The 24,232-nt window shown below is 42.6% G+C and overlaps 1 protein-coding gene across 2 annotated transcripts; it reads left to right on the top strand.

Moving 5' to 3' along the window:
• Window positions 1–351: 351 nt before the first annotated feature.
• CCDC198 (coiled-coil domain containing 198) lies at window positions 352–23,941 on the top strand. 2 transcript variants are annotated; one of them, XM_008702059.2, is made up of 6 exons: window positions 352–608; window positions 3,008–3,090; window positions 13,625–13,711; window positions 15,061–15,186; window positions 15,969–16,116; window positions 23,706–23,941. In XM_008702059.2, exons 1-6 carry the CDS (start codon window positions 386–388, stop codon window positions 23,939–23,941), a joined length of 903 nt encoding a protein of 300 aa, XP_008700281.1. In that variant the 5' UTR covers window positions 352–385. The 2 variants fall into 2 exon arrangements, with proteins under 2 accessions (XP_008700281.1, XP_008700273.1); XM_008702051.2 differs by having other exon boundaries at window positions 15,058–15,186.
• The last annotated feature ends 291 nt before the right edge of the window (window positions 23,942–24,232 follow it).

Here is a 24,232-nt window from a genome sequence, read left to right as displayed (position 1 = left end):
AAAGGGTCAAGTTTAAGACTTCTTTAAACCTCTGCTCTCTGTCCCTGTTAATGGCCTTCCTGGTGTTAGAGATTTGTTTAATGATCAACAGTGGTTTCTGTTCCTACCACTGAGCCTTTCAGAAAGTGGCATAACCAAGTCAATGTTTAACTGGATTCTTTGGGTCTGAAATGGCAGAGTAGGAGTGAAGGGACATCTCCATAGAAACCAGCCTCCCAGGCAGGGGCCAGAGGGTTTACTGTGTGGTGAAAGAAAGCCAGAAAGATGCCATGAAGTGCTTTGTGGGGCTGAGGTAAAATTCCGACGTCTCTTAATTAGGACAAGCAAAGTTCAAGGCCCCCAACCACTTCCCTCACGGTTGTGCTTTGAGCATCGTTGCTGTGAAATGGGCCTAAGCCATTCTAAGGCTCACCCTCGGGTGACCAAAGTCGCACCTTTGCAAAACAAAGAGGAAGAGACTCCCTCGGCCTGCCCTGTGGACTTTGCGTTCAATCGGAATCTGGAAGAAAAGAGTTCCTATCTGCTGGCAAGGCTGCAGGACCAGAATAAAGCTTTGGAAGGGCAGCTGCCCCCTCTCCGAGAGACCTGGTGTGGAAGATACTGTGCAGGTACGGAGAACAGCCATCGTGAGGCTGTGGATTTGGGCCAAGGGAAGCTTGACTATCTGTCAGAGGTATTGACTGTCTATCTTTATAATCATATCAGAAAGTTTCTAAACTGCTGAAATGTAAGGGGACATCTTTCAGCTCAAGGGTGCATGTTGGTCAAGTATTCCGAGTACTTTGGAATGGGTGTGTGCGCCCAGGGCTTTTTACCATTCCACACGAGAAGGAAAAAAATCATTTTGTTTCAGCTTAGTTTAAGTCCTTTCAATGTGTATACCTAGCTTTGCCAGATGATTAAAATTATATAGATAAGATGTGATAAATTATGACCACCACATGTTTCAGTTGGATTCTAAATCTGAATCATTCTCTCCAGTACCACTTAGTGCATCAGGCTTTGTTGTTCGGAAAGCAACACTTTAGGAGTGAATTCGTCCTAATGTGCATTTGGAAACCACCCCAAACAGAATTGATTTATTGCCCTACAGATGAGAGGATGAGTCACCCCCTCCCCAGCCCCACATTCTTCACACGGAATATGAACTAAGTTCTGTCATCTGCAGAACTCAGAGAATTTTCCCCCATTATGACTGGAAGCTCTGAGTCTGAAGTGGCTATAAATCATCCTGGGATATTTTGTAAGACATGTAAAATTTTTATGACAACCAGAACGATAATTAAACAGTGATTCTAACTTGGGAAGAGAAATACACGTATATAACGCATACCTATGTGTATATCTATGTAATTTTTTTCTTATATTCTGGATCAATAACACAGATAAGTTCCCATTACTGGTCCACTTGGCCAGAAAGCATCATACTCTCTTTCAGTATCGGGTGGATCTCACCCAGACTGATTCTCAGGGCTATTTTCTGTAGAACGGACAACACTGACTGGGTACCTGGCCTATTTCTATGTCTCCGACGTCCTGAGCACGTGAATGGGAATTTTCCTCTAGTTTCATGGAAGAGTTCCTTTTTTATCCAAACCCTGGATCCAGAGTTTTAAGATTCTGGTAACTGAACAGAGAAGACTGATTCTAATGCATTAGAGTCCCACGTGGAAAATATTCTTATTTTTGAAATGACAAAATCACATTAAAAATAACAAAGGAATGGTGAACATTCTGACCACTAATTTTACCAGACCCATACTCTAACTCAGCCCCACCAAATGCCAGATTGTATGAGTCTGGGAAAATTGCTGCATCGGTTTCCTTCACCTATAAATCAAGGGTAAAAATAGAGCTGCCTGACACGGCCTCTACAATTTGGGATGAATTGAATTAAATAATGAGGTGTTATCACTCAAATCATAGTATAAAAATAAGGAGTAGTCAGGCTGCTGAAAAAAATATTGCCAGAAATACTTACATTTTTTAATCAAAAATGTTTTTTTGTTTTCATTGCTGTTGTTTCTGTCTTGTTCAATAAGCCAGCAATCTTTTGAAAGAAAATACAGACATGGTGAAGTTTTTAAGGTGGTCATTCAAATGTTGTAAGGATAGAAACACATAATTACGCAGGGATTTTTCCATTTAGAATGCAAAGTGAAACTGTAGGATAGTCTATGCAACAATCTAGAAATTAGAATGCTTCCAGATTACTAAGAGGAAAAGACAAAATTTTCTTCATGCAGCATTGATCGTGGTAGCAGTCCTAAGGCCCCAGAGTAATCAAGCTAAAAAATAAAACCCATAATGGACCTCTCGAGTCCTAGCTCTGTTTCCTAACAAGGCTTAGTTCTGTAGCCCTGGCTCTCTTCATCAGGAAAGACTACTGATAAGTTGTATTATAGGACAATTTGTGGGAATTTCTTTCCCAAGTTGGGGGAACTATTTAATTGGGAACATACAATGCTAAAGTTCGCATACTCCAATCACAAACTCATGCTCCATTTATCATCTCTCTATCTAATACCCACCCATCTATCTATCCACCATCCATCTATTTCATCCAAAAAGAGAATTTATTTTCACTTCTTAAAGATATATTTTTTCTGACTTCCTCAATTCATTTTGGAGAGATTTCATGAAATTAAAACAAATGAAAAAGTTTCCATTTTCCAGACCAAATTCTATGTTCGAACAATATTTGTAGTCAATACAGTATTGACTTTTCCAATCCATTATAACATAAATCCAATATAAATTCCATCCAATAAAAATCCAGAGAAGAAATGAGGGAAGCAGAAATTAAATCCTGAGTCTAGGCTAATATTTTATCATTTGCATTCATGTAGGACCTCTGCCTTATGTGTTTCATCTTCACATTTAGCATACAGGTTGGACATATATAACTAAAAAGGTACCAAATTGTATTAACGAAGTCTAATGATTAGCCTAATTTAATAGTCAATTTGTTTATGGTTTGCTTTTATTTCTCTCCCAATCCTTCAAGTGTCCAGGGCCATGTATTTTGACATCCCACTGGAACACGGAGAAACAAGTATTATTAAAAGGCATCCACCCCGAAGGCTTCAAGTAAGATGAATTTAAAAGGCTTCATAAGGAATTTCTTGGATTTCATGGTAACATCCTATTTAACTCTAATCATAAAGGAGGGATATTGAAAATGACTAAATTAATAAGAATGAGAATGTTGTTAAAGAGAATGTTGTCAGTTGCAAAGACCGTATTTCTTTAGGATTTCCTGTTGTAATGATTTCATTTTTAAGACCACCACCAAGAGGAGGGAACATATAGTATCAAAGACACAGGCACGATGTGATTCAAAAGACCTGCATTTGGCACTGATGAGCTAGAAGACTACGGAGAAATCACTTGTAACAAACAATAATAACAATCGTTACAGCTAGGACTATTTAATTAGCACCTACTTCAAGTCAGATACACTCGGCGCAACTTGATCAATGTCAGTCATTTAATCTTTATACACCTCTAAGAGAAAGGAGGTATTATCTTTGCTCAATACATGTGGTTTAGAGAATTAAGTAACTTGTCCAAGGACAGTGGAGGTCAGATATCAACCAGGTCTCCAAAGCCCATGCCCTTAACCATCAGCATCATTGATCTCTACAGACCTTCTATCCCTAACCTTCTATCGTTCTAAATGTTAACTGGTTGCTGAAATTGAGGACATTGGATTCCAAGGCAGCAAAGCAAGAGCTTTAATGCATTCACCTTAATAAATATTTAATGAATTCCCTCTAGAGAACTATAAATTCTAAGAACTCTCATCCTAGAAGGGGAAAGAGAGCTGAGTGGGTCCTTGAAAATGAGCATCAGCTAAGAGAAGGGGTTGCTTGGGCTCCCCTGTGAGCAGGATCTATCACTGACATTTGAAAAAAGCAATTGGAAAAAAAAAGAAAGAAAGAAAGAAAAAGAAAAAGGAATTGGAAACAAATCCCACCTGCTACACAATTCACCCAGACGTCCGAACAAATCCCAGAGGTATCTGAGCTCATTCGTTGGGGATTATTTCTGTTTCAGTTGGTTTTTATTTACCTGTTTTCTCCAGAAGCTCACCAATCATTGTTTGAAGTGATAATATCTTTTGTTCACAAAAAAAGCATTTTTCCCAAAATATTGGAAACCTCAAAACATTTTTATGTAAATAAAAATAAAGTATAATTACATCAAATTGGTATGTAATTTTAAAACTTTTGAGCAAATCTCCAGCTAAACTGGACAATTTAAAAACTTACGTTGTATTCCTAAATCAAAGTACCTCTTCAAAGGAGGGTGCTTAATACGTGTTTCTGCGGAGGCAGTGAGCAGGAGATGTTGCTATAACCAGTGACGAGTATTTGGGTAGCAGTCTGTAGTTCACAGCGTACTTTTTATACCTACCAATCCTAAAGCAGATGAAGTTAGGCTTTGATTCTCAAATCAATTCAAGCTCAAAAGGAGAACTTTCGTGTTTCAGAACCAAAGACTGTATCCCCACATCCCAGCCAACCACCTTAAAAATCAAGACAAATGAATTATTTGAGTGCAAAACTATGTCTTATTCCATCTTCTATCTTCAGTCACTAACACTTAATATGCACCCCCCCAAAAAAGCTTATGAATGAATGGTGAATGAATGACAAGGAGCCCCATTCTCCCTGGTGGGAACGAAAATCAAAATGCCTTCTCCCTGCTATTGCAGACCTGTAGCATCCCAGAATTGTATGTCTAATGGACGAGATGCCCATGTCATGAATTATGAAGACACAGGAGTGTTTGTTGAACCCAAATTCTGGGAGGCAGTTGGGCTTCAGGTAACAGCTTTGCCTTGGAACCCAAAAGACACAACTCTGTGTGTCTCCCCTAACTCTTCTCTGTGCATTTGCTTTATTCTTCCTACAAATCGACTTTCTCTGCTCCTCAAGACCACTTGGTGACATATGGCCACCCTCAATTCCTGAATTTGCATTTTATAGTTTCAGTCAAACACACAGATTAGCCTGGCTCTCTTGGCTCCAATTCGAAATTCCTGGGAGGAAAGATCTTATTGGCTCAGCTTTGCTCATGATTCCAGTTCTGTTCCAATAAGCTATGACCAGAGGATATGCTCATGCAGAAATGTGGGCAGAGAAGCCCCCCTCCCCCACCCTGATAAATTCTGGAAGCAGCTCCCAGAGAAGAGGGAAATCACTGGGAACTTGGCAGACACTCACAAAGATATCAACTATAATTATCTTCACAAATGAGGCTCAGCACATTTTCCACCACAAATGGGTTTTTGAGAGAATAATAAATGCTGGGTTCCCATGACATGCTAATTAATAGCCTAATCTCTGCCAGAGAAAATTCTAAAAGTATTTTTAATTATTAAACCAAATCTAATTGCATCCTAAATAATTTGAGTTGCACGTTTGGCACCCTCCACTTCCTAAACATCTACTCCTCAAGTAAAGAGCAGGTCATGAACTAAAGTTCTCCAGCTCAGGGCTGCTGAATTCTGAGAGCCTCTGCCAGGGAACTCTGAATCCAATGTGCTCATCTCATGTTGAAAAGTTGATCACCACTGTCCCTCCTGGCCTGATTCACCTTCTCATCCAACCATCTCTGGTCCCACCTAAGGCGGAGATGGTCAACCGCCCCCACCCCCAGGGCTCCAATGTAATATGATTTCCTCGGGTGACTCCCTCTTTCATCTCCCAAGATTTGCTTAAATCTCACTGTCCTACAGGCTTATCACAATAACCTCATGACAGTTGCAACCCTTACCCTGACACTCCTGGTTCCCCATGAACTGCCACTATCTTTTCTTTTCCTCAGAACACTGACTTCTAACACACCAAGCAATTTACTTCTATTATGTTCACTGTGTATTTTGTTCATCACCTCCCCGCCAGTGCTAGAATATTATCTTTCCCACAGGCAGAGATTTTTGTCTGTTGTCTTCACTAATGTATCTAAGTGTCTAGAACAGTATCTGGCACATAATAGGTGATCGATAAATATGAGGTGAATAAATGTTGAATGAATGAATGCAAAGGGGGAAAGATGAGTATAAGCCCTGCTGGTGGGAGATAAGGAGGGCAGTTCCGACCTGGATGGTTTCATTGTGCTGTTTTCGGTATTACATAATTAGTCACAAATGTATTTCCTTTCCTTGCCTTTTCTAACTCTTCGCCCATTTTCGATTATCTGTTTGTGATTTGTGAGAGTGCTTTATATATCTTAGATCTAGCTCTTTGTTACTTACATGTATTACAAATATCTTTTCTCCATCTATGGTTTGCCTTTTCATTTTGCGTGTGTGTGTGTGTGTGTGTACAAAGTTTTCCACTTTAAATGTCAAATTTTTCAATCTTAGTCTTTATGTTTTGTATTTCTTTTTTTTTTTTAAGGTTTTATTTATTTATTTGACAGAGGGAGAGACAGCCAGTGAGAGAGGGAACACAAGCAGGGGGAGGGGGAGAGGGAGAAGCAGGCTCCCAGTGGAGGAGGAAGCCCAATACGGGGCTCGATCCCAGGACCCTGGGATCACGCCCTGAGCCGAAGGCAGACACTTAACGACTAAGCCACCCTGGAGCCCCAATGTTTTGTATTTCTTGCATTTTGTCTAAGAAAGTTTTGTTTCTCTCGAGTTCATAAAGATATACTTTTTTTTTCTTTTTTTAAGATTTTTTTTATTTATTTGAGAGATTGAGAGTAAGAGAGAGCGAGCATAAGCATGCGGAGGAGCAGAGGGAGAAACAGACTCCCCACTGAGCAGGGAGCCTGACTCGGGGCTTGACCCCAGGACCCGGGTACCATGACCTGAGCTGAAAGCAGACGCTTAACCAACTGAGCCACCCAGGTGCTTCTCTTCTTTATTTCTTTGTGAAATTTATGATATTTACCATTTCACATTTAGGTCTTAATCTGTCTGAAATTCATTTGTGTGCAGATGTGAATTTGGAATTTAATTTTACTTTTTTTTTTCATTTGAATATTCTATTGTCCCAACACTCTTTATGGAGTCATCCTTCTTTGACCATTCACTTAAAAAGCTACTTCTGCCCTATAGTCAGTTTCCAGAGCTTCATGAGTCTGCTTTCAGGCTCTCTTCTGTTGCATTGGCCTATTTGTGTATCTCCATAGGAATTCTGCACTGTCTTTTTTTTTTTTTTAAAGATTTTATTTATTTAACAGAGAGAGACAGCCAGAGAGAGAGGGAACACAAGCAGGGGGAGTGGGAGAGGAAGAAGCAGGCTCTTAGCAGAGAAGCCTGATGTGGGGCTCGATCCCAGAACGCCGGGATCACGCCCTGAGCTGAAGGCAGACGCTTAACCGCTGTGCCACCCAGGCGCCCCTGCACTGTCTTAATTACTTATCTTTAAGTCTTAATATCTAATACAGCAAGTCCTTTTCAGAATTATCGTTATTATTTATGGTGCTTGCTATTCCATGGGAAGTTTGGAGCTTTTTATCAAGTCCATTAAAAACCTTGCTAACGTTTTGATTGAAATGCATTCATAGATTAATTGGGGAAAAATTGACCACAATACTGAGTCTTCTAAACCACACACATTGCATAAATCCCCATTTACTCTGATATTTCTTTTAGATCTTTTAATAATGTTTCATAATTTCTCCATGGGGGTTTTGTGTGAGGTTTTGGTTTTTTTTTTAGGTTTGTTTCTAGGTACCTATATCAGTCAGCGTTCAACCAGAGAAACAAAACCAGTAGAAGATTTTATATATATATATATATATATTGCAAGGAATTGGCTTACCTGATTGTGGAGACTGGCAGGGCAAGTCTGAAATCCATAGGGCAGGCCATCGGGGAGGTCAGGCTGCAAATGCAGGGCCTGAGCTGAAGCTGTTGTCCATAAGTAGAATTTCTATTCTTCAGGGAAGCCTCAGCTTTGCTCTTAAGACCTTTCAACTGATTGAATCAGGCCCACCCAGATTACCTAAAATAATCTTCCTTACTTAAAGTCAAATGATTATGGGGGCACCCAGGTGGCCCAATCAGTTAAGTGTCCAACTCTTGATTTTGACTTGGATAGTGACCTCAGGGTCCTGAGATCGAGCCCGGAATCAGGCTCCACACTCAGCATGGAGTCCTCTTGAGGTTTTCTCTCTCCCTCTGTCTCTGCCCCTCCCCCTGCTTTCACAATCTCTCTTTCTCTCAAAATAGATAAAATCTTTAAAAATAAAAGTCATATGCTTATGGACTTTAATCATCTCTACAAAATAATGTCACAGCAACACCTAGGTTAGTGTTTGAATAACTTGGAGTTGTAGCCTAGGCAAATCAATGTTGACCATCAAAATAACATTATGGGGGGTTTTCCCTCCTGTTAGGAATATCTTGAGTGAAATCATGGTATTTGCTTTCTCAGTCTGGCTTATTTCACTTGACACTATACTCTCTAGGTCCATCTACGTTGGAGCAAATGGCAAGATCTCATCCTTTTTCATGGCTACTTAATATTCTTCACGTTCAATGTTTTGATAACACTTGGAAAACAAATCTTCCAACTTACATTGTGATGCAGCTCTCTTGTACTGGGTAGAAGCATAGAGAACAACGCAGCCCTTGATGTCAAGCTGTGATCCTGGCTCTAGTTTGCCATCTTACATGGAGCATTTTTAGGTCCCCTTTAATCTCTAGAAATAACTCACAGCCATCAGGAGCCCCAAACACCTTATGGATCAGCCTCCTCTAGGTATGTATTTCGGTTTGTTTTCTGGGCCCTGGAGATATATATCTTGTATTCAAGCCCAGCCACATCTTTTTGGCTTTATGTTTTATTTTCCATTGCTAGATGTTTGGGACAAAGAAAGTTATTGATATGTGAACTCGTTGCAATGTCTTGACCAGACATTCCTCCTTGGGCTCATGATTTCTTGCTTCAAGGCTGCCCTGGACACCTTTACCTTCTTCTGAGAACCTTAAAGGACATACATTCTTAAGTCTTGGTGCCAAACAAATTTTACAGTTTCTTTGAGCTTCTCCTGCCCATCTTTTTCTTCCTGTTACTACACAGATGCAACCATCTCAGGTTAGTATGTCACCAAGCTCAGTGACTTCTGCTGGATTTAATCTCCATTTCGGAGTTTCCCAGCTGACACTTCAACTGATTCGCCTGACCATTTGTTTCACTTGAGAAACCAAATAACCTAGAAACCCTTAGACAGATAATACATTTTTTATAACATGAGATTAAAAAAAAAAAGAAAGTTTCATTCTACCATACCAATTCTCCAGTAATTCCTTTCCTTGTATTCTCTGTGAAGATGATGAAGTGAGGCAGTTTGCTTCCCAAGCAGGGAAAAGGAACATTGATATGAACTCAGAATTCTGGGGCAATTTCATTTGACTGGTTTGTCTAGAGAAGCCAATTTTCCAACAATTTTTTTCTGCAGTGCTTCTCAGGCCAAGCGCAAATACTTGTGGGAGGGATCCTATTTGCAGTGTTGGTTGCTGCCATCTAGTGCCCTTTGTGGAGGAAGAGTGTGACGCTTCAGTTCTTTTCAAAGGCCAGGAAGAAAGTGATTGCCTGGAGAGAGTTCTTAAAGACAGCCTTTAACTCTTATCAGAATTATGGGTTTAAACAAAATGAGGCTGAAAATAGAAGAATATATACTTACATTTTCGAAGAAAAAGCTGGCCCTAAGAATTTATGGATAGGTTATTTTAAATAGCTGAAAATATTTAAATAGCTGGAGTCTTCAGACTCAATTTTTCAATAATGCATCACAAACAATCCTCTGTGGTCTACTCTGCTGTAGTCCCTTTATTCACTTGAGGCGGTACGGGAGCCAGTGGACCCCAACCTAGAAAATCATCAGAATCCCCTGGAGATATATTCCAAAGAAACAACTGAGAAGCTGAACTTCATTGAAATTCAAACCTTCTGCTCTGCTCTTGACATTGTCAAGAGAATAAGAAGGCAAGTAGAGAGGATAAAAGAGGGCAAGTAGGCATATGAAAATATGTTCAACACCATGTCATCAGGGAAATGGAAATTAAAGCCACAATGAGATACCACTATACACATATTAGAATAACCAAAATCCAAAACACTGACAACACCAAACGCTGTCAAGCATGGGGAGCAACAAGAACTTATAAAACTAAACATCCTCTTCCCACACAGTCCAGCAATTCCGAGCCTTAGTATTTGCCCAAATGAATTGAAAACTGATGTCCACACAAAAACCTGCACAGGGATGTGTATGGCCGCTTTAGTCACAATTTCCAAAATGTGGATGTAACCAAGATGTCCTTAGGAGATGAATGGATGAAGAAACCGTGGTACAGCCATAAAATGGAATATTATTCAGCACTAAAAAGAAATTAACTCCCAAGCTATGAAAATATATGGAGAAAATTTAAAACTTATTTATTTATTTGAGAGAGAGAGAGAAAGAATGAGCAGGGCAAGAGGCCAAGAGAGAAACAGAGAAGCAGACTCTCATTACACCCTTGCGCAGTTCTTATGTTAAAACCCCCACTTACTCCACCAAGGTGAGAATGGAACAGGGAGCCACTTCCTACCACAAATGCAAATTGTGTGGCACAGGCACATGTCTAACCTAAAGATGAGCTCTTGCCCTTTGTCTCTCCTCCCTGTCGCCAAATCCTTTGCCCTCGTTTTCTTCCTTGCCAGGTGAGTTTGGGCTGTGCCGGCAGAAAGGAGTGCAGGCTGTTTACCCCAGAACAGCTCAGGCCCAGCCCAGAAACCAGGAAATTGTTCTACAGAGAAGTAGCAGGAGGCACAGGTCATGCTGGCCATGAATGCTGGCTGCTCAGCATCCATTTCCAGCCTCCCCCACTCTTTCCACTCTGGTCACCTTGACAGCCAAGCTGGCTTCCAGGTCTACCCCTTGATAATGCGACCAATCAGACTAAAATGAAAAATAATGTCAAACTAAGTCATCGTTTGCCTTTCGTGTTGGACTAAGGTGGGAATGGTGCTCACACTGCCGCAATATGGTGTCCTCGTTTTTCTCCTACTTCTCGAGCCATCTCTCCTCCATGTCCTTGGCCAGCTTGTCCCCATCCACTAGCTTCTCAGTGTTGGAGCTCCTCCAGTCTTCAGTCCTTGGCTCTGCTCTTCTCACTCTTGACCTTACGGTCAAGATGGTCTTATCCATGATTATGGTTTCAAGTATTCTCTACCCGGGGATGATCCCCAAATATGCAGCTCTAGCACAGACCTCCCCTGTGAGCTCCACGCTCGTATAGCTCATTATCTACTCAACATCTACACTGGTATGCCTCAAAGGCACCTCAAACTCAACCTGCTCTAACTGAATTTGTATCCTCCTGTTATATCCCATTCACACCTTGTCTTCCCTAGGGTTCCCATCTCAGTGAATGATAACACCATCCATCTTTTGTATTTGGAGGCCATTTGGACCCTTCACTCTTCCTCAGCAACTATAACAAATCTTGTTTGGGCAGTTTTAACTATTTGTAGAGCCCATCGATGTCCCTCCATGAGCCCCAAGCCCATCACCGTTGTCTTCCTAACTGCCTTTCCTGCGTCTGTGATTGCTCTTCTCTAGTTTACACAGTGCAGCTAGAGTGATCATTTTTTAAAAGCAAATGTAATCATGTCACTACTTTGCTTGATATATGTCAGTGGCTTCCCATTGCTCTTAAGAATGTTTAGATTTTTTGAATGCTCCATTGGGCACTGCAAGACCTGGCCCCTGCCTACCACCTCTGCAGCCTCATTTGAGCAGTTCTTCCCCTCACTCGGAACTGTAGTCAACTGACTTCCTGTAGTTTCCTCAACATATCCTGCTCTTTCCTACCTTAGGGTTATTGTGTATGTTGTTCCCCTACCTGGAACACCTTAGTTCCCTAAAATTTCCTAGATGTCCAACTTCTGCTAAAAATTACTGCCCCAGGAAACTTTCTTGGACTGCCCCCTTACTCCTCCCCACCTTGCATTAATTTTCTAGGGCTGCTGTAACAAAGTACAACAAACTGTGGGGATTAACACAATAGAAATGCATTAATCACAGTTCTAGGTGCAGGAAGTCCACGATCAGGATGTGTGCAGGGCTGGTTCCTTTTGAGAGCTGAAAGGAAGAATCTGTTCCATGTGTCTCTCTCTTTACTTCTGGTGGTTTCCTAGCCATCTTTGCCACTCCTTGGCTTGTAGAAGCATCATGCCGATCTCCACCTTCATCTTCACATGGCGCTGTCCCTTCATGCATGTGGGTGTATGTCCAAATTTCTTTTTTTTTTTTAAGATTTTATTTATTTATTCGACAGAGATAGAGACAGCCAGCGAGAGAGGGAACACAAGCAGGGGGAGTGGGAGAGGAAGAAGCAGGCTCATAGCGGAGGCGCCTGATGTGGGGCTCGATCCCATAACGCCGGGATCACGCCCTGAGCCGAAGGCAGACACTCAACCGCTGTGCCACCCAGGTGCCCCCAAATTTCTTTTTTAATGAGGACACCAGACATATTGGATGAAGGGTCACCCTGCTCCAGTATGACCTCATCTTAACTAATTACACCTGCAAGCACCCTATTTCCAAATAAGGTCACATTCTGAGATGTTGGTGGTTAAGACCTCAACATATGAATTGGGGTGGGGGGCACAATTCAGCTCATAGCACCCCCCATTTCCCAGGTGGAGTCCTCTAGTTGTCTATCGTCATAGCCCCATAGCTCTGATCACAGTTCATGATTGTTAGTGAATAATCATACAAGCAAAATGTATTTGTTCCCCCACAGATTGTAAGCTCCATAGGGACCATGCTATGTTTGTTGTCCATCACACTTCTGTGCCTGGCACACACTAGTTTGTTCAGTATGTACTTGCTGAGTAAATAAATAAATTCTACAGCCCTCCGAGGTCCCTGCCCACATGTCAGTGTGGAGACACCCACCTTTGTCTCCAGGCCTGCTCAACCACTTCCAGAGCATTAAGTCATCCGAGGCAAGTAGGGCTGAAGGCAGGTCCACCGGTTCATCACTGGCTTCCCAGGCTTAGTGACCCCTTGAAACTCCAACATGATCTCCCCATAAAGACAAGCCCCTTCTAGAAAAAAAAATCCCATGTCTAAGATTCATAAGTCTAAGACTCGTAAGTCTAAGATTGTAAGCTGCACTTTCATTTTAAATGTGCCTCGTGGCTGCCAGTGATTATTCTGGAGGGAGGCTGAGGGAGCTTCTCTGGAGATCTTAAATACAGGTCACGTCCCTAAGCACTGGAAGAGTTCAGCTGGGTGGTTAAGGAATGAATAAAACAAATTCCTGTGCCTCTTTCATCTGTAAGACTCCAAGACCCATGTTGCTTGATAACTTTGAACTTGGTCCCTCGATGCAGACAGAAAAAGGTTCTTCGCGTTTTGACTCTCTGACCAATATTTAGATCAGTACGTCACTGGCAGCAGGGCAATAGAACAATAAAGAACCCAGATAAGTTGAAAAGTCTTTTGCACGGATACAACCGTAATCCTGTTGAAATCGCCTTCCCTACGTGCTCTCAGGAGTAAGTGCTGCTTTTGCAAAGTGTTAAGATAGTTTAATGTCTGGCTTTTATGTTTCATCATCTCATGGCATGAGGAATGCTGAATGTTCTAAATGTTGGACTTCTAGAAGCTTGAACCCATTGACCTGCCACGAGTAATTACTTCTGAAACGCTCCTGAGCCAGCACGAAGCCAGAACAACTCACAGAGCAAAGGTGAACTGCAGCGCTCACTGGAGGGGGCGGGGGAGGAGGGGACTCTCCGTTACATACACTCCTGCACAGAAGACCTCAAAGACAAATCAAACCAGGAAGTCGTTCAGAGTTAGGACCTTCCAAAGCTATCCATTCCCTCCTGGGCCTGCCTCCAAGTGGCAAAGACTCTTGTCTCTGAGGTAAACTCTGGGCCCTTCTCCACTTCCTGGTGAAGACAGGAAGTTGCAGATAAGAAAGAGGAATTTTACTTGGACATTGGTAATTCTAGAAGTGTTCAAATTTGTGCAAAATCTAGCATAACTCTTTCCTTTTATTCTTCCCCTCAGGTGAAACTTTCTCTTCATTCTCAGTTTTTAGGGGAAATTATCTCTATGAGGTGTTCCTAACTTTTACCATCACCTCACCAAAAAGGAGTCCTTGGAAAAGGGCTTCTGAAGAGCTTTCTCCTTTTATTCATTCATCAGATTCTGCTGAGAAAACTCTCCTCGTGTAGCTGTGAAAATTGGGAGGTAGTAGATTTTCCACCCTTTCCACCCCTGATTCATTTTGGAGCCGGCTAGGTGCTGTTGCTCGGATGGCTAATTTGGTCAGATGTCAAGGCCAGGTTTGCAGTGCAGACGGCACTGTAGAGATGATCCCCTCAGGAGGCTCGCAACAGCCAACACAGTCCCTGTCCACAAGGCAGCAAAAAAAGGTATCACTGAGCACATCTGACTGCATATCCATCTTCCCTCTCCTGGCCACAGCAAGTAACGGACAAGGGTGTTTTCACCCCTGGGTGCCCTTACTGTCTACACTGTCCCACTGGGTTTCTGATGCACCAGGGGAGATTACCAAAGTCACAAATAATCAACTTTCTAATATACCAGGGCTCGTATTGGTATATGGGAGTACAGGCTATAGAAATGGATTCCATTTAGCCATTCGGTGGCTCCCCTCTGATCTCATAGCCAGACAATGCCATGCAGAAGAGGTGGGAAGAAAGAAGACAATATTATCCAACCAGAACACATTTCTGGGGAGATAGCGATAAGCATCTATTGACAGGGTAAGCGATATTTCATCAAAATGAGATGTGGAAACATAGTTACATTTAAGGTTTGCAAAACTCCACCGGAGCCTTAAACACTACATTATACACACAGCAAATCTCTGTTCACTGACAGCTACACGAAGGACTGGGTGGGGGAACTACAACGATCCATCTTTGACATCACAAGAGAGCTCTGCGGATTATAACTGATGGCTGATTAAGATCTCACTCTGTTCAAAAAAAAATTGCAAGTTGTGGATTGCAGAGTCAGTAACAAATTACCCCATTCTAATGAGTGTGTCATTGTTCACAGCAGGAACTGGAAAAGAAGATGCAAACTCCAGGGTACACTCCTGGGAAAAGACAATATTTACATAAGATGCAAATGCTGGAAATGAACCGGAACAGACAAGAGGTAAGTATGAGAAAAGGGAAGAGTGTCGTATTTACCACGTTTACTCCACATAATCACTGCCCTCGCCCCTGAATGGTTTAGCATCCGTCCCCAGGCTTTACTTAGCATTTTAAATTTGGTCCTTGTTAGGGGCCCCAACTTCCGGAGCTGGGAAGCATCAGCAGGATCCCTTCTGTTACCGACCCTGTTGAGCCTTTTCTTTGTTTTCAGTCACAAGGATGGATCTGTGTCCCAAGGCTCTCTGTTTTTTCTTTCTTTCCTTTTTTTTTTTTCCTTCACAAATTGCTCGCATGACATTCTGGCTCTAGCAGGAAAATGAGGTTAGATCACTTGTCTTGGTTTAGGAAAACAGAGAGGGGTGAGTCGGTCTTTATTTTGATAACTAGGCATCCTCTATAACGCACCCCATGGGATCATCCTACAAGAACCATCTCTTGTAACAAACCCCTTTACCATAATGTCTGCTGTACTTGTCATATTCCATTCCTCACTCTGGTATTTAAGCCAAAGTCACTGCCTTTTGCAATTCCAAGTATATTGGTGGCCTACCAACAAATGTTTTTACAGAAGTCCTCCTCTTAAATCAACCCAAACCTTTTTGAATCTGTGGGCATGCTCTCCTCTCTCCTAACAAGCCTGTGCCTAGAGAAAGTTTCTGTACCTTCTAACAGGAAAAAGAAAACTGTGTCCTGGTTAGGGGACCAGAGTACACATAAGCACACACTTGCGAAGTGGTTGATCTGGTGACCTATTCTGGTGACAGGAGCTCAGGGGGAGAACGCTAATCCATTATAGCTGATCATTTTCAGAAGAAAAGTCTTCACAGGGAGGCAAGAATTAATCAGCAAAAACCAAGGGACCACAAAGCCAAGAAAATCCTTCAAAGCATCCCAAGAAATGATGACAGGGATCTTCCAACCTTGTTGCCGGATGAGACCTTGAACAGAAGAAGTCCAGGTCAGTCCTGTAAATTTGTTTAGCAAAATAAAATATTTCAAGTGTTGTTAAAACTTTATCAAATAAACTTCTGGTGGGGGGTAGGGGGGTGGAGGGACAGCAAGTAGCCTTGGGTTTCTGCTGATACTGTACTTCCTGGAAAGTAGGGATCACACTGTCATGTAATTTGGGGCAGCTGGGAGGAAAGGACAGAAACTCAAACACTGTAGGAAGGGGTCTCTTTTTTGAGGTTTCTGGGGCTACGCGGGCATCCGCCATCCTTGCTCCATCCCCAGGGAGAGAAGGGGCCAAGAGCTTCAACTTGTAGTTAAAGAGAATGAAGCACGGGGGATTCTATTAGGTAGCAAACCGGTATCAGCCAGTCTGCTGCCATCTGCAGACACCCTCCCTTCTCCTCCCCAACCCCTCGGCAGCCCTCCAAGGCTCATTCGGACCATCTAAAACTGAAGCCAACATCACGGACCACCCCAGGCTTGTTCCTGCTGCACCAGCAGGTATGGGTGAGGCCTCCACGCTCTCAAGGCAGAGACCTGGGGCCTTTCCAGCCCTTCTCCTCGCAGCTGGTCAGTCACAAAGTCCTGGCACCAAACTCTCACCTTTCCCACATTCCCAGTGCCACCCGCAGGGCACCGTGTCACACCAGGGCTATTGTTCCAGCCTCCTGACTGTGTTCCTTCCTCAAGTCTTCCCCTTCCTCCATCAGCCCTCTGTCTTGATGGTTCTCGTTACAGTCCCCAGGCCCCCAGCACGAGCATCACCCCGGGGAGTGGCTGGGCCCCAGCCAGAGTGACTGAATCAGAAAATGTAAGGGCAGAGGCCAGCCATCTGGGTTTAACACCCCCTTAGGTGATTCTGATACCCCTAAAGTTTAAGAACCCCTGCTCTGCTGGGTAATCGAAGTATTGGCCACAGACCGGCAGCATCCGCATCACCTGGGAGCTTATTAGAAATGCAGGATTTCAAGCCATACGCTGGACCTACTGAACCAGGGTATGCATTTTATCCAGATGCCAAGGTGATTCTCAAGCATGATTGTTTCAGAAGCACAGCGCTAATAGCCAAGTAATCTTATAAAATGGCAATCTGACCATATCATTCTCTTGCTTAAAAACAATCCTCAGTGAGGGGTGCCTGGGTGGCTCAGTGGGTTAAGCATCTGCCTTTGGCCCAGGTCATGATCCCAGGGTCCTGGGATTGAGTCCCATGTCAGGAATCCCTGCTCAGCGGGGAATCTGCTTCTCCCTCTGCCCCTCCCCCTGCTCATGCTCTCTTTCTCTCTCTCTCTCTCTCTCTCTCAAATAAATAAAATCTTTTGAAAAAAATCTTCAGTGAGCCTCCATCTGCCTGAGGACACAGTCTAAACTCTTTACCCTGGTGGCGCCTCGGTGGCTTGGTCTGTTAAGCATCTGACTCTTGACTTCTGCTCGGGTCATGATCTCAGGGTCCTGAGATGCAGCCCCATGTAGGGCTCCCACGGGACATGGAGACTGCTTTAGATTCTCCCTCTCCCTTGGCCCACCCCTTTCTAAAAAACAATAAATAAATAAAAATTTAAAAAATGAACTCTCTACCCTGGTACTCTGAGCCTTCAGGATCTACTGGTTGCCTCCCTTTGTGGCTGTCTCTGCTGCCATTCTTGTGCCCAACTTCGCCTCCAACCAGGGCAGACCGCTCAGTGATTTCCAACAGGCATCATCTTCATACCCTCTGTGCTGTGTGGTCTCACCAGTTACAGCCCCATTAAGTTTGTTCTGTCCATATCACCCAGGGCAAAGCCACCCTTTGAATATATAACACTGGTCCCACATACAGCAGGCTATGCTGTGAGCCAAATCCCCACATCAGTGGGACTGACCACTGAGACATCTACAGAGATGCTGGCCATGTCTCTGGAGATCTGGAGCTTCTCAGATGCAAGGCTGCCAGCTGAAAGAGATGCTGCTCCTGCTCAGAGGGACAGGATGCTTCATCAATAAGTTAATTAAATAAGAAAAGGCAGAATAATTGAAAATCTACTTACTACTTGGGGAATCTATTCAACCTATACTCCCGGTGCCAGGATGAAGTATGCTCAGGAGGCACAGAGATAAACAACTTTTATGATTTAAAACATATTGCCAGGGGCGCCTGGGTGGCGCAGTCGTTATGCTACCCGTCTGCCTTTGGCTCAGGGTGTGATCCCGGCGTTCTGGGATCGAGGCCCACATCAGGCTCCTCCGCTGGGAGCCTGCTTCTTCCTCTCCCACTCCCCCTGCTTGTGCTCCCTCTCTCCCTGGCTGTCTCTACCTCTGTCAAATAAATAAATAAAATCTTAAAAAATAATTAATTAATTAATTAATTAAAAAAATAAAACATATTGCCAGAACAACCCCAAAAAGGTCTCCGCTGAAGTTAGATCCTTAGTCGTTGCTTGAGGGCAAGCCAAGAAAAACCAACGTTGGTAGAATCTTTGGAAGATGCCCCAGATCTGGAGGGGCCCAGGAAGGATGGCGGCACACAGAAGGGGGTTTCTCTGCATTCCTGATGCTTTTCAAAGCTGCTTCATCTTGTTCTAGTTAGGGTTTAAAAATTTATTTGCTTATTTATTTTAGAGAAAGAGGAAGAGAGAGAGAGCATTGAGTGGGGGGAGGGGTAGAGGGAGAGAGAGAATCTCAAGCAGACTCCGTGCTGAGTGGGGAGCCAGACGTGGGGCTTGATCTCACCACCCGGAGATCATGACCTGAGCCGAAACCAAGCGTCAGACGCCTAACTGACTGCGCCACCCAGGCGCCCCTCTAGTTAAGGTTTGTTGAGTGCTCGCTATAAAGCCGGTGCTGTCGTCCACCTGCGACAAGCACTGCTGCCCTAATCCTCACGCGGCCTGTGCAGAAGGAGTCAGTGCGAGCTCTCATGTGACGAGCCAGATTCAAGGCCAGGTCTCTCTGACTCCAAAGGCTCACTCCGCCACCCCCACCCCCTCATACACCCTCATCACGAATCCAGGGTCTTGGAGCTCTGCCCAGGACAACCTTGGCAAAGTCTGCAAACACAGGGGAGTGACTCCTAACCTTATCTGTCCAGAGCAGGCTGCCCCTCCGCTAAGCCTACTGGTTTCACCCCCCGAGATAGGCCTGTGCTGAGCAATAATTCCGTTTTACTTATTCCCAGGTAGCGTCTTTGCTTTCTCTCTCTGTCTACTGAAAGCAATTCATTGTGCTTTCTCCTAAAAGCGGAGCAAAGTCAAGATCATAGATTTACAGGAGCTCTCTGCTCGTCCAGTTCTGGTCATTAATTCTGCTGTACCCACCTCCTCTATTTAATGTTATATTTGCCCATTCTTGTTCCCTCTTTGAGAAGGTGGGATGAGAATGAAAGGTTTCTTATAAGATAGAAGTCACTCTTTGTTTTCGGCTGCCTCTTTAAAATGAAATTTTACATATATCTTACATTTACACTCTTTAAATACATTTTGTATCTATTTATACAATGAATTACTCATGACTTGTATAATTGTATAATAATTACATATAAGTCATACAATACATTACTTATAACGTAGATGATGGCTCACTTGTCCCTAACTTACACAAAGCAAACATTGTTCTTTGGGTGTACAGTTTCATGAGATTTATCACGTTTATGTGGCTCCTGCCTTTTCCAGAAACCATAATCTAGTGTAAGGTAGTGGATAGAAAAAGCAGTGAATTTGAAATCAAAGTTCTTCATTTGAGCCCCAAGCAATACATTTCTCAATAAACTCCCTGAGAGCAGGGGCCTCTTTTTGTTTCTAGAATGGTGCCTCGTACATAGTAGCCTCTCAATAAACGTTAGCTATATATTTGTCTAGATAGCTTTATTCTACATATAGACAGAGGTTATAGCTAACTCTAGTTACTTAACCTCTCTGAGCCTCAGTCTCCACATCTGTAAAATAGGAATAAAGCCTTGTCTGCCATGTAGGGTTTATGGGAAAATTAATCCAATAGGTGTAAAAGCACATTTAAATGTAAAGTGCCAGACCCATGCATGGAAATACATACAACTGAAGAAAGATAGAACTGAGGTCTTATAGTGAAAATAGCCGTTTACTTCAGGGGAAGCAGCACCTTCAAAACACTGTCATCTTCACAATTCTGGTCTTCTCAGGCCACCGGCACCATTATCTACTTAGTATTTTTCTTTAAAGTATCCTGAGGGTTTTTGTGTGTATGTTTTAAATTTAGCCTTGTCTGTGAAATAACTGTGAAATTATGGGTTTGATGCCATGGTGATACATTTTGCTAAAACATATATGTATTATAAAATACATAACCATCAAACATTTTTAATGCTTTAGAGAATCCGTGTACCACCTAAAATCACTCCCTATTTTCCCTCCACTGGCCTCTGTTGCTTTTCTCTCTTCCCAAATTAATTTTGAAGTTGGACACATGCTCCTCTGTTCTGCTCACCCAAAACCCATTTAGGTTTTTAAACGTATTTTTCTTTTTGTTTTTCCTTAAGTTTAGCAACCCCAGAGAATCAAGCAGGGATTTATGAAAATGTAACAAGTAAAAAGACATCTACCTGAGAAGTTCTTAAACTTTAATGTTATGTATACAAAACTATGTATATAATACTTTATGAATGATTTAAGAGATATTCAAGGATAAAATTGAACATGTGAATTTGGCCTCATGCACTAACTTTAGGCCTGCATTATCATAACCTCGAGAGTGGTGTGGGATTATAGCTATTATTAATATTGCATTAGATCCCACCATGAACAAACATTCTCTTTCTGTTTCAAAGCTCCTGCCTTAGTCAGCAGAAAATTGCCAAAGTCTGAATGATGCCTCTAGTAGTTCTTGGCTCGCTTGCAGAGCAGAGACGATTACACCCCCTGGCCCCAAAGAATGAAGTCTTTCCCAGTCCCACAGTACTTCTCGCCTCCCCAAGTTCTCTGATGGCTCACTCGTTCACTCGTCTATTCCTACATGTGGTTTCTGGCTTTGTGATAGTACATACAACAAACAAGGAGAAGTCCGATGACAGTATAACTGGGAGACCTCACAATCCGAGAGAGTCAGAAGGTTTCCATGAGGGAGTGATATTTAGGCTGAGACAGGAAGTAGCTGGACAAAGGCGATAGGAATCCATGTACGTGTGAGGACCACGGTGCTGGCACATTCAGAACTGTTAACGGTCACGGTACATGCAAAAGCTCTTGAGTGGGAAGGAACCTGGCAGATTCTAGACCCGGGGTGGGAAAGAAAGATTCAGGTAGCCATCAGAGATGTCTCCGGAGCACACAGGGTCTTGCAAGTTGTGTCAAATAAGGACTTTGAACTTGAGATTAAGATCAACAGGAAGCCATCGAAAGGTCAGGGGAGCCGCATAACCAGGCTTACATTTTTAAGCATCACTCTGTCTACCCTGTGGAGGGTGAATGGGAGGAGAATGCAAGAGGATGTGGGGAGACAAGTGATAAGGACATAGCAGAAGTGCAAGTGAGAGATGGTGCTTGGACCAGGAGAGCAGGGTGACAGAAGAGAAGGAGCCAGATGTGAGATATTTAGGAGCTAGAATTGGCAGAACCTGGTGATGGATCAGATGTGAGTGTGTGGAGAGAGCAAGAAGACCAGGAGGTTTCTTGGGTTCCTCTTGAAGAACTAGGCAGACAATGGGGCAAAGGTGGGGTAATTTGCTGAATTACGGTAACGGGAGAAGACGTGGGTTTGAAAAAGAAAGAGAAGGTGAGTCTGACAGGTTGCCAGGAGACAAAAATGGAGGCATCCAATTATATATACAGAAAAAAAAAAGTGTATTGTAGCTCAGGAGAGAGATTGGGGCCACAGACATGGATTAACTATGGTCTTTGTCACTACTACATGTATAGACAATAGCAATAATTATAATAACATCCAAGGTGGGGAACAGGGTAGCCCCTCACTGAGGCAGAAAGGAAACTGATGAATCACAAGGCACAAACGCTGGCATTGAAATGCTTGACTTCCTCGTGAAGCAGTATGCAACGTCAGCTATCACGGGCTTAAATAAAATATTCTGTACAATTTGATAAACAATTATCCTTAAGAGGACATCCAAACGTTATGGCTGGTTCACCCAGATGGAGGAGACATTCTGGGTTTGGCCCAGGATGATTTTCCTAGCTCAGAAGTGGTCATTGCTTTTGTTTTCTTAGAAGCCAGCCTTGCTTGAATAAAGCACCTGTTGTTCTAAAGTACATTTTACTTTTTATTTTTTTAAAAGATGTATTTATTTATTTGAGGGGGAGAAAGAGAGAGAGAACATGAGTAGGGGGGCGGGGAGCAGAGAGAGAGAGGAAGAGAGAGAGAGAGAGAGAGAATATCTCAAGCAGACTCCCCACTGAGCACAGAGCCTGCCTCAGGACTTGATCCCACACCCCCGAGATCATAACCTGAGCTGAAATCAAGAGTTGGACGCTTAACCCACTGAGCCACGCAGGTGCGCCCTGAAGTGCGTTTTAAAAGGGCACTAGGTAGAGCTTAAATAAAAAGCTACATACATACATCCATACATAAAATCCTATGCCAAAAATCAAGTACTAAATCTCTTCTAGAAAGTACAGAAAGTAAAATAAAATGCATGACCCTTGGAGCTCCCTAGTTCTATAGGTCTGGGGTGCAGCCCAGTATTCGTGTTTCTAGACGGCCTCGTGTGCGATTCTATATGAGGTGAGAGTGCATGTGAAGGTCAGGAAAAACGTGTATCATGCACCTAGCACATAGCAGTTGTCCAATAAATAGCACTAGGTAACATCGCCTGTGCAATATTCTTGCCAAAAATGCTTCACCTTAATTTAATCACAAGGAAACAGACAAACCCAAATTTAGGGCCATTCTGCAAAACAATCGATCTGGATTCTTTAAGAATGTCAGTGTTAGGGAAAAAGAAGAAGACAGGGAAGGGAGGTTGAAGGAAGAGGAAGGGAGGGATCAAGAATGAGAATGAGGGAGAGAGAAAAGAAGGAGGAGGCAGGAGGGAGAGAAAGAAGAGAAGAAAAGAAACAGGGAAGATTATGCAATACGTAATCCTAGATTGGATCATGGATCTAAAAGATAAAACACAAACAGGCAAACAAAAACAGCTATAAAGAGCATTACTGGGACAAGCATGAATATTAGAAAGTGGACCATATATTAGAAAACAGTAATATATCAATGTTAAATTTCCTAAGTATAACAGTTGTATTGTAGTTAAGGTGGAAAAGCGCCCTTGCTGTTAGATTTGTGGTGATGGATTTGGGGGGATGTAACTGCAACTAATTCTCAAATAGCTCGGCTGAAAAGCATGCGTGTATGTGTGCGTGTATAAAATGAAAGCAATATTGTGACAAAATGTTGTCAATGAGTTGGGATATATAGGTATGTATTGTATTATTCTTGTGGCTTTCAGAAGATTTAAAAAAATTTTTAAATAACAAAAAAACATTTTTAATGCTTACAGAGCTTTATACATATATAAAGTTGAACTCATATATATATATGTATACATATATATCATATATAATATGATATATATTTACTGTTAGGAGAAAAAAATTAATTAAATTAAATTAAATTAATTAAACTTTAAATTTTTTGTAGGAAATTCACAGAATGAAGATTTGGGGGAACATCAAGCAAGGAATGACTACTGTCCCCGGAAAACTGGAAAAATGGAAACGTGGCTCCGTGAACAAGAGGCCCGGGGTCAGCTTCTCTGGGACAGTTCTAGCTCTGACTCAGAGGAGTTGAGAAAAAGTGAGAGGAAACCACAAGCACTGGTGAGGACCAGGACAGAGAGAATCCCACTTTTTGATGAGTTTTTTGACCGAGAATAAAAATGCTATTCACTAACCTAGAAACTGAATGCTATTCACTAACCTAGAAACTGAGTGCATTGAAAGCTCGCTTCCCTGTAAAAATTCTTCAGATTACTTGTATGAATTATTTGGAGGACACCCACTCACTGTCTTTTCATTTGGAGTCTTACAGTTAACAGGTTTGTCCTATATTATTAACTATGCTGCATAACTGCCTCCAGACTTAGGGCATTTGATTGTCCCTCTTTTCTGTGGCTTGCAGGGCTCAGCTGGGTGGTTCTTCTGTTGGCCTCTCACGGCATCTTTTAT

Source organism: Ursus maritimus, unplaced genomic scaffold (assembly GCF_017311325.1).
Source record: "Ursus maritimus isolate PB19 unplaced genomic scaffold, ASM1731132v1 scaffold_25, whole genome shotgun sequence".
In the NCBI taxonomy this organism is placed as follows: Eukaryota; Metazoa; Chordata; class Mammalia; order Carnivora; family Ursidae; genus Ursus; species Ursus maritimus.
Note: the sequence above shows the minus strand (reverse complement) of the source record. Positions and strands in the feature narration are given on the sequence as shown.